The sequence below is a fragment of the Myiozetetes cayanensis genome, unplaced genomic scaffold (genome assembly GCF_022539395.1).
Source record: "Myiozetetes cayanensis isolate MyiCay16 unplaced genomic scaffold, myiCay2020 scf19, whole genome shotgun sequence".
Classification (NCBI taxonomy): domain Eukaryota; kingdom Metazoa; phylum Chordata; class Aves; order Passeriformes; family Tyrannidae; genus Myiozetetes; species Myiozetetes cayanensis.
This window is the reverse complement of record NW_026087400.1, coordinates 4,576,433-4,589,138: the sequence shown is the minus strand read 5'-3', so window position 1 is coordinate 4,589,138 and position 12,706 is coordinate 4,576,433. Positions and strand designations below refer to the sequence as shown.

General features: G+C 43.3%; 1 protein-coding gene across 1 annotated transcript in view; it reads left to right on the top strand.

Moving 5' to 3' along the window:
• COL20A1 (collagen type XX alpha 1 chain) overlaps window positions 1-9,191 on the top strand; it is a 49,788-nt gene extending 40,597 nt beyond the window's left edge. The window contains 9 exon segments of the mRNA XM_050313629.1: window positions 337-390; window positions 715-768; window positions 2,116-2,187; window positions 2,853-2,888; window positions 4,251-4,317; window positions 5,189-5,377; window positions 6,677-6,754; window positions 7,561-7,716; window positions 8,211-9,191. Coding sequence (XP_050169586.1) covers window positions 337-390; window positions 715-768; window positions 2,116-2,187; window positions 2,853-2,888; window positions 4,251-4,317; window positions 5,189-5,377; window positions 6,677-6,754; window positions 7,561-7,716; window positions 8,211-8,224 — 720 coding nt within the window. The 3' untranslated portion in view covers window positions 8,225-9,191.
• The last annotated feature ends 3,515 nt before the right edge of the window (window positions 9,192-12,706 follow it).

The following is a 12,706-nucleotide window of genomic DNA, read 5'->3' as shown; positions in this document are numbered from 1 at the left end:
CGTTTCTTCTACTTGTCCCAAAGATTTACCCTTTTGTCCCAGTAACTACTTTAAACAAGACTGAAAAGCCACAGAGTTGTTGCTGTTGTCTGCTTGGGAACTGCCTTTCATTTTGGAGTGTCATCACTTTCCCAAGGGACACCGAGTCAGTTGGGTAAGAAAGATAGACCTATCTGGAAGCTAGGTATAATGGAATTTAAGCTGGGATAACAGTCCTTGCTCTGTTTAAACAATAACTGTTTCTTTTTCCATAATTTTTTTCTGTCCACTGTCACAAGATGAATTAGGGCAATGATAATCAGATGCCAGCTTTACCCAACAATTCTGATTTTACAGGGCATTCCTGGTGTGCAGGGAGCTCCAGGCAGGGATGGACTTCAAGGTGCAAAGGTAAAACATTTCACCTCTGAGTTTTCATGCACGGGTGCCTAAAAATCTGCTGTGAGTGTACCACAACATCCAGTTGTCCTAATGCACTCAGTGCAGAAGTGAACAGTCTTCTCACAAAGCCAGAGGGACTGGGAGAAAAAATGGGGTCATCTCAGGTTTGGCCAAATCTGAGCAGGCGCCACCTTTCTTACTGTTTGGTAGATGAATTTTTTTATCCGTTCTTAGCAAGTTCTTATTAAAAGCAGCACATGGGAAAACCATCTCACTGCTTATGAGGTCTGTCAGAATTCTTTCATGAGTAAATGACTGGATTTGGCTTTGCAGGGGGTGAGGGGACTAGAAGGCACAGCGGGGCCTCCAGGACCTCCTGGACCAAGGGTGAGTACTCATTATGAGTGATCCATGCCACAATCTCTTCCTCAGCAGAATCTTGGGGTTTCACCTGGATGTGTCAGGACAAAAACCCTTCTTGGGGCACTATGGGGGATACCTGGCACATTGTGCAGGTCACAACTTCCCCACTCTCTGTGTAAGAAGAAAAACCTTGGCGAGTCCTGAGGAAGATTTATCCCGGCAATGCAATGCTTGTTTTGCTATTTTGGCTTTCCTAGTGCTACTGTTTTCCAACTGTTGGGATGAGTTTGAGGTAATTTGGCTTGTTAGACTGAAATCAGCAGGAGCTGGAGGATGGAGGGAGGTGTGAAAGGTTTATTGCCCACACCACTGCCAATACCTGCTGCCAGGGCTGGATGTAGATAAGTGTGTTGTGCTCTGCTGTGCCCAGAGTGGCAGAACCTTAAGATCTGTTGATTTACATCTGCTAATTTGAAGGCACCACAGGTACACTTCACTGTACATGGGAAACTGAACCAGACTGGGTTTTAGTTGGTGGATGGTGGACCTGATAAGTTGCTGATTCTCACGGCTGAGTCTCACCGCTGAGTTACAAGGAATTTGGCAGTAGTTGTGCTAAGTTATTTATGGGACCCAAGGTTGAATTCAGCTCATAACTTTGACTTGCTCATCCTGGGAAGACGTGAAGCTGGCAGGGTTGAACCTCAGCTTTCTGAACACAAGGAAAGCACTGTAGCCTTCAGAGGAGGCTCTGAAAGCTGTTCTGGTGCCTTGAAGACTTCTTTTATGTTCACTGTTCAGAACAGTTGCTAATCTCTACTGAGCTTAAATGTGATAGCTGGAAAATTATAAAACAATATATTTTTAATAGTTGGGTTTGGCTTATTTTTTTCTTCCCTTTAAGGGTCCAAATGACACAAAAACTTGATAAAGAAGAGAGGACTGAAGAGGGAACTTCCCACTCTCGAAGCTGTTGCTAGTGTTAAAAAGTATTAGAGGCCAACATAGGTCTTAAAGGGAAAACAACCACATGGTATTAGGAGGCTGAATAAAAGGGTTGTGCTCTAGGCTATGTCTAAATCTGAATATATAATGAAGGATCTAAAGCCTTTAGGGTATAAGCTACATTGCAATTTGTTGGTAAAACTCAGCTTTGCTGGCTTGGCCATAATTGAGACAGTAATAGGAAATGATGTGAACATGACTCACACACAATATCCTCTTAACAACAGATGAGGTACTGACAGGAAACTTAAGGCTGCAGTGCCCTTGCTAGAGTCCTCCAAGCTCCTACTGCTGGTGCCCCTGGAGCTCCTTGAACAGGAGAAGAAGAAAGGAAATAACTGGATTTTTAATCTGTACTCTCTGCAGGGTTTCCAAGGAGCGACAGGCACCCGAGGCAGCAGTGGTGAGAAGGGACCTCCGGGTGATGTTGGGCCAACAGTAAGTGTCTGCTTTTGGGTCTCAAAGAAGGCCAAGATGTGGAATATTTGAGTGGAAACAAGCTGTTCCCCCAGCAGCTCTCCCTCAGAGCCTAAAGAATAGTTTAAATTCACACTCATCCTTCTTAAGCAGGTGCCTGGATATGCAAAGCCCAGGCTACTAAACTGTTGATAAAGCATTCGACAAATCCCACCTCCCTTTGCCCTCTGGAGATTCACAGGCTACACAAAATCCAATATCCAAATGAATTTCTGGTGTAAGAGTTTAGAATAAAGCAAGGGAGTCAGTCCTGAGCTGGCATAGCCAGTGTTGGGCTTGTAGGTGCAGCCACAGATCAAGATGCCACAGATATTTCTTCTTCTCAGATGATAAAACCACCTTCCCTGTTGGGAAATGTATTCTAAGGTTGCATCTCAGAAATCTCCATCCCTGTTGTTGGTCCTTATACCACTGCTCCATTTACTGCTTATTTTTCTTTATAAAGAAAACAAAATGTTCTTATGGACTAAAAGCTCTTGCAGTCACTGTCATGGGGTCAAGCAAACAAGAAGACTGTGAGAAACAAACTTTGTGCTCCATGTCACACTAATGTAACCCATATCCCCATTTATTTACTGTTGGGTGTTTTTTTCTGCTCTTCCTTATCTTATTTTTTTCTCCTATAGGGGCTGCCAGGTCCAAAAGGAGAAAGAGGAGAGAAAGTGAGTTTTTCTGGTGCCAGGTAACACTGTCACTGTATCCTACACTCAAAAGAGTGGATTTGGTAACCTGATTTGCAACCTTTGCTTACAAATATGAGCCAGACCTCTCTAGTGCTGAATAACTTCATATACCTTTTGCTTGTTGCCTTCCCGTTCACCTGCACGGGCTGTGGCTGATGGGACATAAATAATCCCAAAGCAGTCAAGAGCTCCTTAATATCATTTGTGGTAACGAAGCAGAAATGTCAACAGAAAATCCATTCCTTGCTGAAAATGAAAAAAACAAACCTGCTTTTCTTCACCGAATGGTTCTGTTTTAATGCACTGAACGAGGGGACTCATTTGTAATAATTGTCATCTGTGCCCCAGCACAGAACCTTGGAGGTCAGGACATCCACACTGCCTGGGAAGGTTATTTTGTTGGGAAATTAAGTTTTTTCTCATCCTGACTTTTGGTTAAATAGAAATACCATGACTTGCTAGGAGTCTTGAGGTTCCTTGCCAAGACTGGCTTATGCAAATTAGGCTTCAGATGGGGCTGAGGTGCTTTTGTCTCAAATTAATGCCTCAGTATTCCAGTTTTTAACAGCATTGTCCTTCCAATCCCACCAGCTTTTCCTTTTCTATACTTTCTTTGTTTTAGTTTTTTGTTTTGTTTTGGTTTTGTTTTGTTTTGTTTTGTTTTCCAGTGGAACTTTCCATTTCCCCCTCCCTTGGTTGTTGTGCAGAGCACAATTTTAAGGTCTGGATAATCTGCACTGTGATCCAGCCAGACATGTATGCTTTATAAATGTTTCTGGAAGTACACAGTGCATTAGGTATGAATTTTCACAGAGTCAGTGTTTATTTTTAAGCATTTTTTTTTACATTTTTTCCACTTTTCCTTACTTTACTTGAACTTTCTAGAGGACCCCTCACATATGATTTATTCAGAATACAGTAACAGTAAGAATCAATATTCATAAAAGATCGAGTCAAAGATAGGATGTTGTAATATCTGATCATACTAAATGTTTTACATATCACAGAACACTGAGTTATAGACTTAGCATCTTTTCTGATAAAATTTGAGGGTGAAATTTGCTCTCCATTTTTTGGTAGCTTTGGTAATTATTTAGATTCGGTCTGGGCTTTTTGATGTGCAGGAGAAAAGCAATTATTGATGTTTCCAATTTCAATTTTCTGGTTTCAGAGCTTTATGATAAATAAATAGAGGTGCATTTCACAGTAATTAATATCTCTGAAGCTCAAGCTGAGGAAATGAATGGGCAGAAAGCTATCATGCATTATGATATCGATCCTTTTTAAAAGATATTAATACTTCCTTTTTTTCTTAATTTAAAAAAAAATGCTTCATTTTAGGGGGAACCACAGTCCTTGGCCACAATTTACCAGCTTGTTAGCCAGGCTTGTGAGCGGATGATTCAGAGTGAGTATGACCAGCCCAGCTCCCGAGTGTGTTCATGTAGTGACAGGGCACAGGGAAATGGCTTTGAGCTGCAAGAAAGCAGATTAATTTTAGGTATTAGGAAGAAATTCTTCCCTGTGAGTGTGGTGAGGCCCTGACACTGGTTTCCCAGAGAGGTTGTGGACTCCCCATCCCTGCAAGTGTTCAAGGCCAGGTTGAACTGGGCTTGGAGCAATCTGATCTAATGGAAGGTGTCCCTGCCCATGGCAGGGTAGTGGAACAAGATGAGCTTTAAGGTCCCTTCCAACCCAAACCATTCTGTCATTTTATGGTTTTGTGACTCTCCAGTAGTGAAAAAACAAGAGGAGAGACAGAATGAAGCTGTAAGTGACCCCAGGAGCTCCTCCATCCTGTGCTGTGCTGAGCACTGTGCATAACAAATGTTCCACCGCAGGCTCTACGTGCCACGTCGCTTTATTGGGTGGCATTGGCACAGAGACCTGTGAAATATTTCTTTGTAAAGTCCTTTGCTATTCTGCAGAGGCTTCTTTATTTCTTAAATGGAAAAGCTTGAAACTAATTTGAAAGAAATAATTCTTTTGGTGATGTGTGCTGATTCCTCTTGAGATGAGGCTTTTTTATAAAGCTCCTGTGCTGTGATGCACGAGGAGAAATAGTGGTTTGACCAAGGTCAGGCAGCAAAGTCATGACTGAGGTGCCCATCTTCATCTTCTGGCTTTCAGTTTGGACTTCAAGCTGTCAGTTTGGACTGGCAGCTATTTAGCACTAGTTGATCATTTTAAGTACCTTTTTAGATGACATCTTTTGATTTTTATCTCCCTTCTGAATTTCCCAGCCAAGGAAACGTTAATTTTCTGTCTTGCCTTCTCAGCTCATGTGTTGAAATTTGACTCATTCATTCATGAACACGCAAGGAAGCCAGTTCCCATGTGGGAAGAAAGGTTAAAACCAGGAGAACCAGGACCACCAGGTCCTCCAGGCCCCCCTGGGAGCAATGGGGAGAGAGGAGAAAACGGCATCCCTGGACGGCCAGGCAAAGATGGGTATCCAGGAGAGAGAGGTATGGACAGAAGCCTTTGTAAACATCTTTTGCTATACCTTTGCCACTTTAACTAAACATTTCAGTGCCTCAAGCAGTACTGTAAAGATAACCCATGATATTATCTCATCTCATTGCTGTTTTCCTTTTGGACTTCTCAATTCTACGAAGAGTAGGCAGAAACCAGATGCAGCCCATTGTTTTTTCAAGCTCTGCATTGAGAGGAAGGCCAGGGTAGGTTTTGGGGGATGGAGAGTTTAATTTTAGAGGGCAGGAGGCTCTCCCTGCAGAAAGGCAAAAGAAACAACCCTTTGGATGAGCAGATGGTGGTGGAATGGATCACCTTTGGACAGAAATGAGGAGTGTTGGAAAACACTGACTGAAGACATGAGGCAACTGAAGCAATGTTGAAAGTGGAAGTGGGTTTCAACAAAAAAAGTGGAGCAGTAGTTTCAACAATGAAAGACTCACACATGACTAAAGAAGTGGATTAATGTAATCTCAGAAATGACATCAGTTATTGCACATGAGTGAGTGAACAGTGGAAAGATGCTTTGCTTGAATTCACAGACAATGTTTGGCAGTGGCTCAAGTAATTATCTGTCAAAATAAAATGAAAAACATTGGTTTCAGCAGTGTCCTAACACCTCTGAGTAACTAGAAATGTTCTGTTTAGCTCCTTACTCCTGCACTAGTCAGCCTTATCTGGTATCTGCAAAGCTTATCAAAGTGTCGCTTCAGAGAAAAAGGAGCATCAACCTGCAGATGTTTCCAGCCTGTCAAGCAGGAGATGGGAGAAGATGAATCTCACTGTAAAACCATCTTGAGGACATGGCTGATCAAAATATTTTCATCTTAAAATGATCCAAAATTGTATTTTGCCAAAATATACCTGTTTCTTTGAGATGTACTGGTTTTGTGACTAATTTCACACAAAAACAGCAATCCTAACTAACCAGCACCTGGTTGAAGAGACAGTTCAGCTTTCTGATTTGTCTGCTCCATGTGAAGAGCACAGAGACGGGTCTCACCCTCAGGCTGGTGCACTAACACTATCACTGTGAATTTCTCTGGGAAAAAAAGTTCATTTCCACCCATATCAGACTGCAAATCAATGCTAATTGGATCAAAGAAATCAATGCTCTTTTGGTCACAGCAAGAGAGTAGGTGTTCAGACTGAATTAAAGGAAATTGATGTTTCTCAGTGTTGCCAAGGGCTGGGACTCCACTTCAGCATGTTGGGAGGCTGCAGGAGCACCAGTTCAGGGGGAAATTTGAAATGCAGTGAAGCAACTGCATTTCTCTCTTATCTGTGATTAGGAGCCCCAGGACCTAAAGGAGAAAAAGGAATGTCTGGAGCCAGTGAGGAGGGTAGCCAAGGACCCAGAGGCAGAACAGGTAGAGTGAATATAACCTCTTTGCATTGACCCAGCAGGGCCATCTGATGCCCACCAGCTCTCAGATTCAAAGCATTATCCAGCTGTAGGACCACTGTGGTGGGGTGGACTGACCTTCACCCCCACACCACTGTTGGCAGCATCCTGGATGGTTCCTCTCTGCTAAGACACAAGAGATTACTCCAGGCAGCTTCTTCCCTCTGGTACCAATTTCTAGGTGATGATGTATTTTATGGACCTGAGACATATCCTGAGAGCTTTAGTTTTGCTGGTTTTTTGCATGCAAGGCCAGATGCCCTGGGGATAGAAACTGTGAAAATTCAGCTCGTGACAGGTAAGGGATTGTGAGTAATCTGTTAGGCTTTCACGTGCTCCTCCACCCTGATCCCTGTTACTTGGAATCAGCAGGAGCTTTGCCACTGGCATAAGAAACCAGGCACTATTAAACATATTATTATTATTTTAAATTTTTTATAATTGAGATGTAAAGACACAAAAAGCAGTTACTCTGGGATGGATCCTGGGGTTAAGGTGATTTTCTGCATTGGCACGTAGTGGACTTTGGATTCTCATAACCAGGACCTATTTTCAGCCAAGCTGGGCACCCTTAAGGTCAAGAATAAGCCCTCTAGTTCTTTGGATTCAGAGCAGGTTTTCCAACGGGCCAGTCCTATTTGTCCACCAAAATGAGGAAGCAACACCCAGAAAATTAACTGCCATGTAGGATGGAGGAAGATGTAGAAGAGTTATTACATTGAAGCAGCTAAAGTAGATGTGCTACAGCTTACAGTGCTTCTCCTTCTTCAGGCCCACCAGGAGAAGTTGTGCTGGGGAAACCAGGCCCGAAGGGTTACCCTGGGAATGCTGGCCCTCAAGGTTTTCCTGGTGCCAGAGGACAGCCTGGGCAGCCTGGACATCCAGGGGGCTGTGATATCTCTGGGTGTTATGGGGCAGGTAGAAGAGGTAAGTCCTGGCTGTCTCAGTACTTTTTATGGGTGGTCTCTGGTTACTTCTCTTGAGCCAGGCAGAGACCTTTGTTCACCCTTCAGGCACCATCCATCCTGCAAGAGCCTCCTCTGCAAAGCAATCAGGGTGATTCAGTGCAGCCCATATGGATAAAAGGCGGTTCCATTGACTGCTCCTCAGCCGTCCTTCATGGGTTAACACAAAACTACATCAGTAGTCGAGCAGCTGGAGTGATCATGGGGGTACCCTCAGCTCCTAATGTCCCCAGCAATGTTTCCATGGTGGATAGACAGGAACAATACCTCACTTCCTACACACTCATTTCACGGGGGCTCAGTGCTGCAAAGGCCTGGGCGATGAAGAAATTCACTGGCACGGAACAAAAGATTTACAAGGGAAGAAGGGAGGAGGATTAATTCTATGCCATTCCTTCTCAGATCTTGACACTTATTTATTCATTTGCTCAGTGGCCTCATCCTTTCCACACACAGATTTCGTCCCCTGATGGCTGGTGCGGAGGCAGATGAAGACATTTGCTTTTCCCTGGAAATCCCTGGCTGAAAACTCCATGCACTCCAAAAGAAGCAGCAACCTGAATACCAAATGTGTTGTTTATGTTTTTTTAATGCCCCATCGTTTCTATGTGGACAAGTCAATCGAACACTACAGTCACCAAACCAGCCTGTCTTTGGGTGAGCCCCCTGTCTGGTTCTCAGAGCTGGACCCCTACAGGGTTCAAACTTCATGTCCCACAGCAAGACAAAGGCACAGTTGGAGATGCAGGCTGACAGGCTTGTAGGAAAAAAAAAAAATGTATTTAAATGCTCAGAAATAACAGATAATTTCTGCCCATTTGTCTGCTTGTGGTTTATTTTTGTCAATTGTTATTCTGGATCCCCTGCACGGAGAAAAACAGCACCTCGTGCCCAAAGATGCAAATCCACTGGAGAAAAGCTGAATTTTCTGCTGGTTGACAAGGTAACAAAATCTAACACCATGTTGCCTATTTCTGTTTCTGGCAGAATGCTGGTGGCTTCCTCGCAGGGGTGTTGTGTACACAAATATTGCAAACCTTCCCGTGGTGTGACAAACCCCTCCACCGTCCAGCCTCCTTCTCTGGGGCTTGGTAACTCAAGCAAAGCCTTATATGAGTCAGAGCTGTGTGCTGAGAGGAGCTGGAGATTAACCTACTGCCTTTTCCATCTCTCCCTCCTGCGGTCTGAGTAGCTACTTTACATGTTATCAGCTAGAATATTGAACAGCTCTGAGTCTGGCTTTTACCCATATGATATGGAGGTAATTGTCGTGTTGCAAGCCCTTTCCTTGCCATCATCTGACATATGTCTACAACAAACCATGCAAATACTGATAAAAATGTACCTCCTTTGCAATCACTACTTCAGGCTCTGCTTGATCACTGCTTGTACTCTGCCCCTGCTTCAGAAACAACCCTTCCTGAGCTCTGATTTAAACCTGGAGCAACAAAATAGGTGTTTTTTTGGTTGTTTTTTTGTTTTTTTTTTTTTTTTGCTAAAGCAGAATGACACAAAAATTATCAATACATATCTTTTCAAAGCTGTTAAGAGGTAAAAAATGGAGCACCATACAAATTCCTGCATAGAAGTACGCACTCTCATAGAAGTAACATTTCTGTTCACTGTGGAGCTTTCTAGAGCTGCCTTGACATGTAAATAGAAATCTTTGTAGCTCAGATGAAGTGTTGTTGCAGACAAAGCTCCATAGGAAGAAAAAGGAGAGGGCAGAGGAGCTGAAGGTTCCAACACACTGGGAACACAGTGTTTGAAGAGACACATTCACTGGGACACCCTGAACAGGTGCTGTGGGGTTGCAGGTGTTTCTGTTTATACAGGTCAAAGAGCTTTTGAACTGTGTTTTTCACTGTTCTTTGGGGAAATAAACACAACAACTAAACCAAAATTAAAAAAAAAAAAAAAAAAACTCAAACCCGCTTGAAGTTGATTCAGGATGGTTCAGCATTTAGCACTGGATATAAACCCCAACAGCTGTGATAACTGGCAGATGAAAGGAAAGGCAAGGAGGTAAAAGAGGGCCCTGCACAGCAGGACTGAAAATTGTTCCCCTGAAATGCTCACAACCTGGGGAAGGTGAGCAATTCAACGAGGAACATCTGCATTTGCAGGTAATTCTGCTTCCTTTCTGTCCTGAACCAGTGCAGCCAAATTCCCAGCTCTGGGCTTGCTGCTCTGCCTGTTCAGGTGACTGAGACAGAGCTCCTTTATGTTTCTTTATCAACTGCTTTTGAAAGTTACTCACACCCTCACCGCCTGCCTTGGGATTTAATCTATTTGTTGGAGTTTCAAGTGACATTTGCTTTTGTCTCATTATTTCAGATACAACAGGAAGGGTCAGACTTTAACAAAATTAGGTCCCAGAAGGGCTATTGATTAGGAGACAGACAACCCGAACAAACAACTTGTCCATTTATCTTCCCAAACTGTGTCCCGTAAGTGGTTTTATTTACTTGAAATCGCGGCTATTTAGTCCATGTAACATCACAGAGCCTGTGCCAGGGCTTTGTAACCCAGTTCCTTGAGCCAAGGAGTATTTCTGCTGGGAGACTTTGGGCACTGACAGTGTCCTAATCCTAAAAGAAATTATTCCAGCAGCTGGAGAATCACAGCAGCCCTAAAGGTGAAGGTACAGGGAAGTCAAGAGACCCTCCCCAGCCCAAATTGCAGTTTCCTCCTATCAGTGAGTACAGAAACCAGCCCTTTGCAAACACCAGTACTCTGTGTTAGTTGCTCAACACATCACTGTTGTTTCCCCTTTTGTGCTGTTCTTTTACATGCTTTGTACTTTTCCCTCCCAATTTATCATTTTTAATGGAAACTGTAGTTCAGAGCAGTGTAATTCATCAGCAATGCAGTTTAAAGAATTCTCTTGCAGATCTTTCCTTAGTGGGGGCTTTGCTCTCAATTATAAAAATTGAACATATCCTTGTGAAAACCCACATGTTCAGACTATTTTTTTTTCCCTTTGCAGATCAATGCCTGTTTCCCTGCCTTCTCTTCGGTCCTTATTAAAATCCTTTCTACTGATATGTTCATTGTTATTAGTGCCCTGAAGTAATCTGTGCCCCAGAGACTTTCTTTTTCGTACCATTTGTAGTGTGACATCATTTCTCCATTTTCTTTAAACCTTCTGTCCTCCAGTCTTTAAATTGCGATAAATTTGGATTTTTTATTCCTACTGCAGAGTTTAACCCACCTGCTGCAGCTGAATTCTGGCAGAGGCCTTTCAGTGACAGATATCTTTTCTAAAGGCATTGTTTTAAGGTATTAAATTAGTCTCAGGAGTAAGATACAATGAGCACAGAGGAGTAACCAGCAACACTGCTAACAAGCAACAAAGGCTTTCTCCAGAGCTCAACAGCTTGGATGGGCCAGATTTAAAGGGCTGGAAACAAAAAGACATCTTTGATAAGAATGAAAGGTCTCATAAATGGACATCACTGCAGTGGGGGAGAGCCAGGTGGGGCCACTGAGCCAGGTGGGGCTGTTATGGGGGGGATTTTCTTAGTACTGTACATGAATCTTGCATCTCACACCTGCATCTTTCTGCCTGTCTGTCCCTACACCAATGGATTTCCTGGAGTACGGTTTCTTGCAAAATGTCTAGAGAAACTTATCCAAAAGGGAGGTGACATAAGCTGTGTGGATTAGCTCATTGGAGAATGAGATGGAGAACAGTCTGAAAATGCTGGGGAAAAGGGGATTACAAGATCATCCTGCCATCCAGCTGCAGATAAAATACCCTGCATCCTCTGTGGCTGGGAAGATGATCGAGACAAAGTGAGCATTAGGGAATCAGAAAAAAAGAGGATGTGGGGAAAAAGAGAGCAGTGCTGGTAACTGAGGTTATTACAGTCAGCTTTCTTCCATTCATGCCCAAAGGAACTGTACTGGGGGGAAAAGCAGGAATCACCATGCTGAGGATACAGACTCTCCTGCACAAGTAAGACAGAAAAGATCAACACCTCTATCTGCTGTTTGTGGTGCCTTTGGGGTCTCTGAGCTCAGTTTTGTACTCCTGGAGCCTGAAAACCCATTACTTTGCTCTGAGTCTCTTCCAAGACACTTTTAGAGCTCCTGCTGTATCCCAGACTTGCTTCCTCACTCTTCTTCTGATGTCAGCTTGTTCAGCCAAGTTCTTGGAATCATTTCTGAGATGGGAACATTATCAATGCTAACAGTCTGGCTGCATGCATTTTCCTGGAGTCTTTCATATGCTAAAAACCTCTCTTTGTGTTTCATGGGTTAGGAATAGCAGAATTATTCATTATTCTATAGTTATAGTCTGGTTCATGTCCCAGTTTTATTCCAGTTTGTGATTATTGAATCCTATAGAGGGATAGCATCCTCCTAAACAACCTCCAAGAAGGAATAACTTGTCTAAGAAAGGGCAGTAAGTGTTGATTCCTAATTTTTCCCCTTAGAATTTACAAGGAGGTACGTCAGAAGCAGAAGGAAGGATTTATTTGAAATTTAAACTGGGGAGCTACTGATGCAACATGAGGAGTGTAGCTGTTTTTCACTGTGTGAAAAATGTTCTGACTTTAGCAAGGCAGGGGATGCCAGAGATCTACCCCAGCTTCTCCCCAAACACCACTAACACCTCTGTAACTGGTTTCAGCTGTCATTTCTCATCTTCTCCTGCCAAACTCTGTGATCCCAAAGTGGCACTGACTCTTCAGGGACACAACCACATCCTTAGCACTCCTAATCACACCTGATACTTCTGATGTGCTAATGGAGCTCTTTCCTCCTCCTCCTGCATGGCAGGGCCATTCTGCCAGGGAATTCATGTTATGCCCTGTTGCTGTCACAGTGCCATGTTCCCCTTGAGACACTGCACTTCACACTGTGTGCACTGGCAATAACTTTTAGCAGAAAAGATGAAGATTTGAGATGGGCCCTTTGCTGTGAACAAAGTACAGCCTATGCCT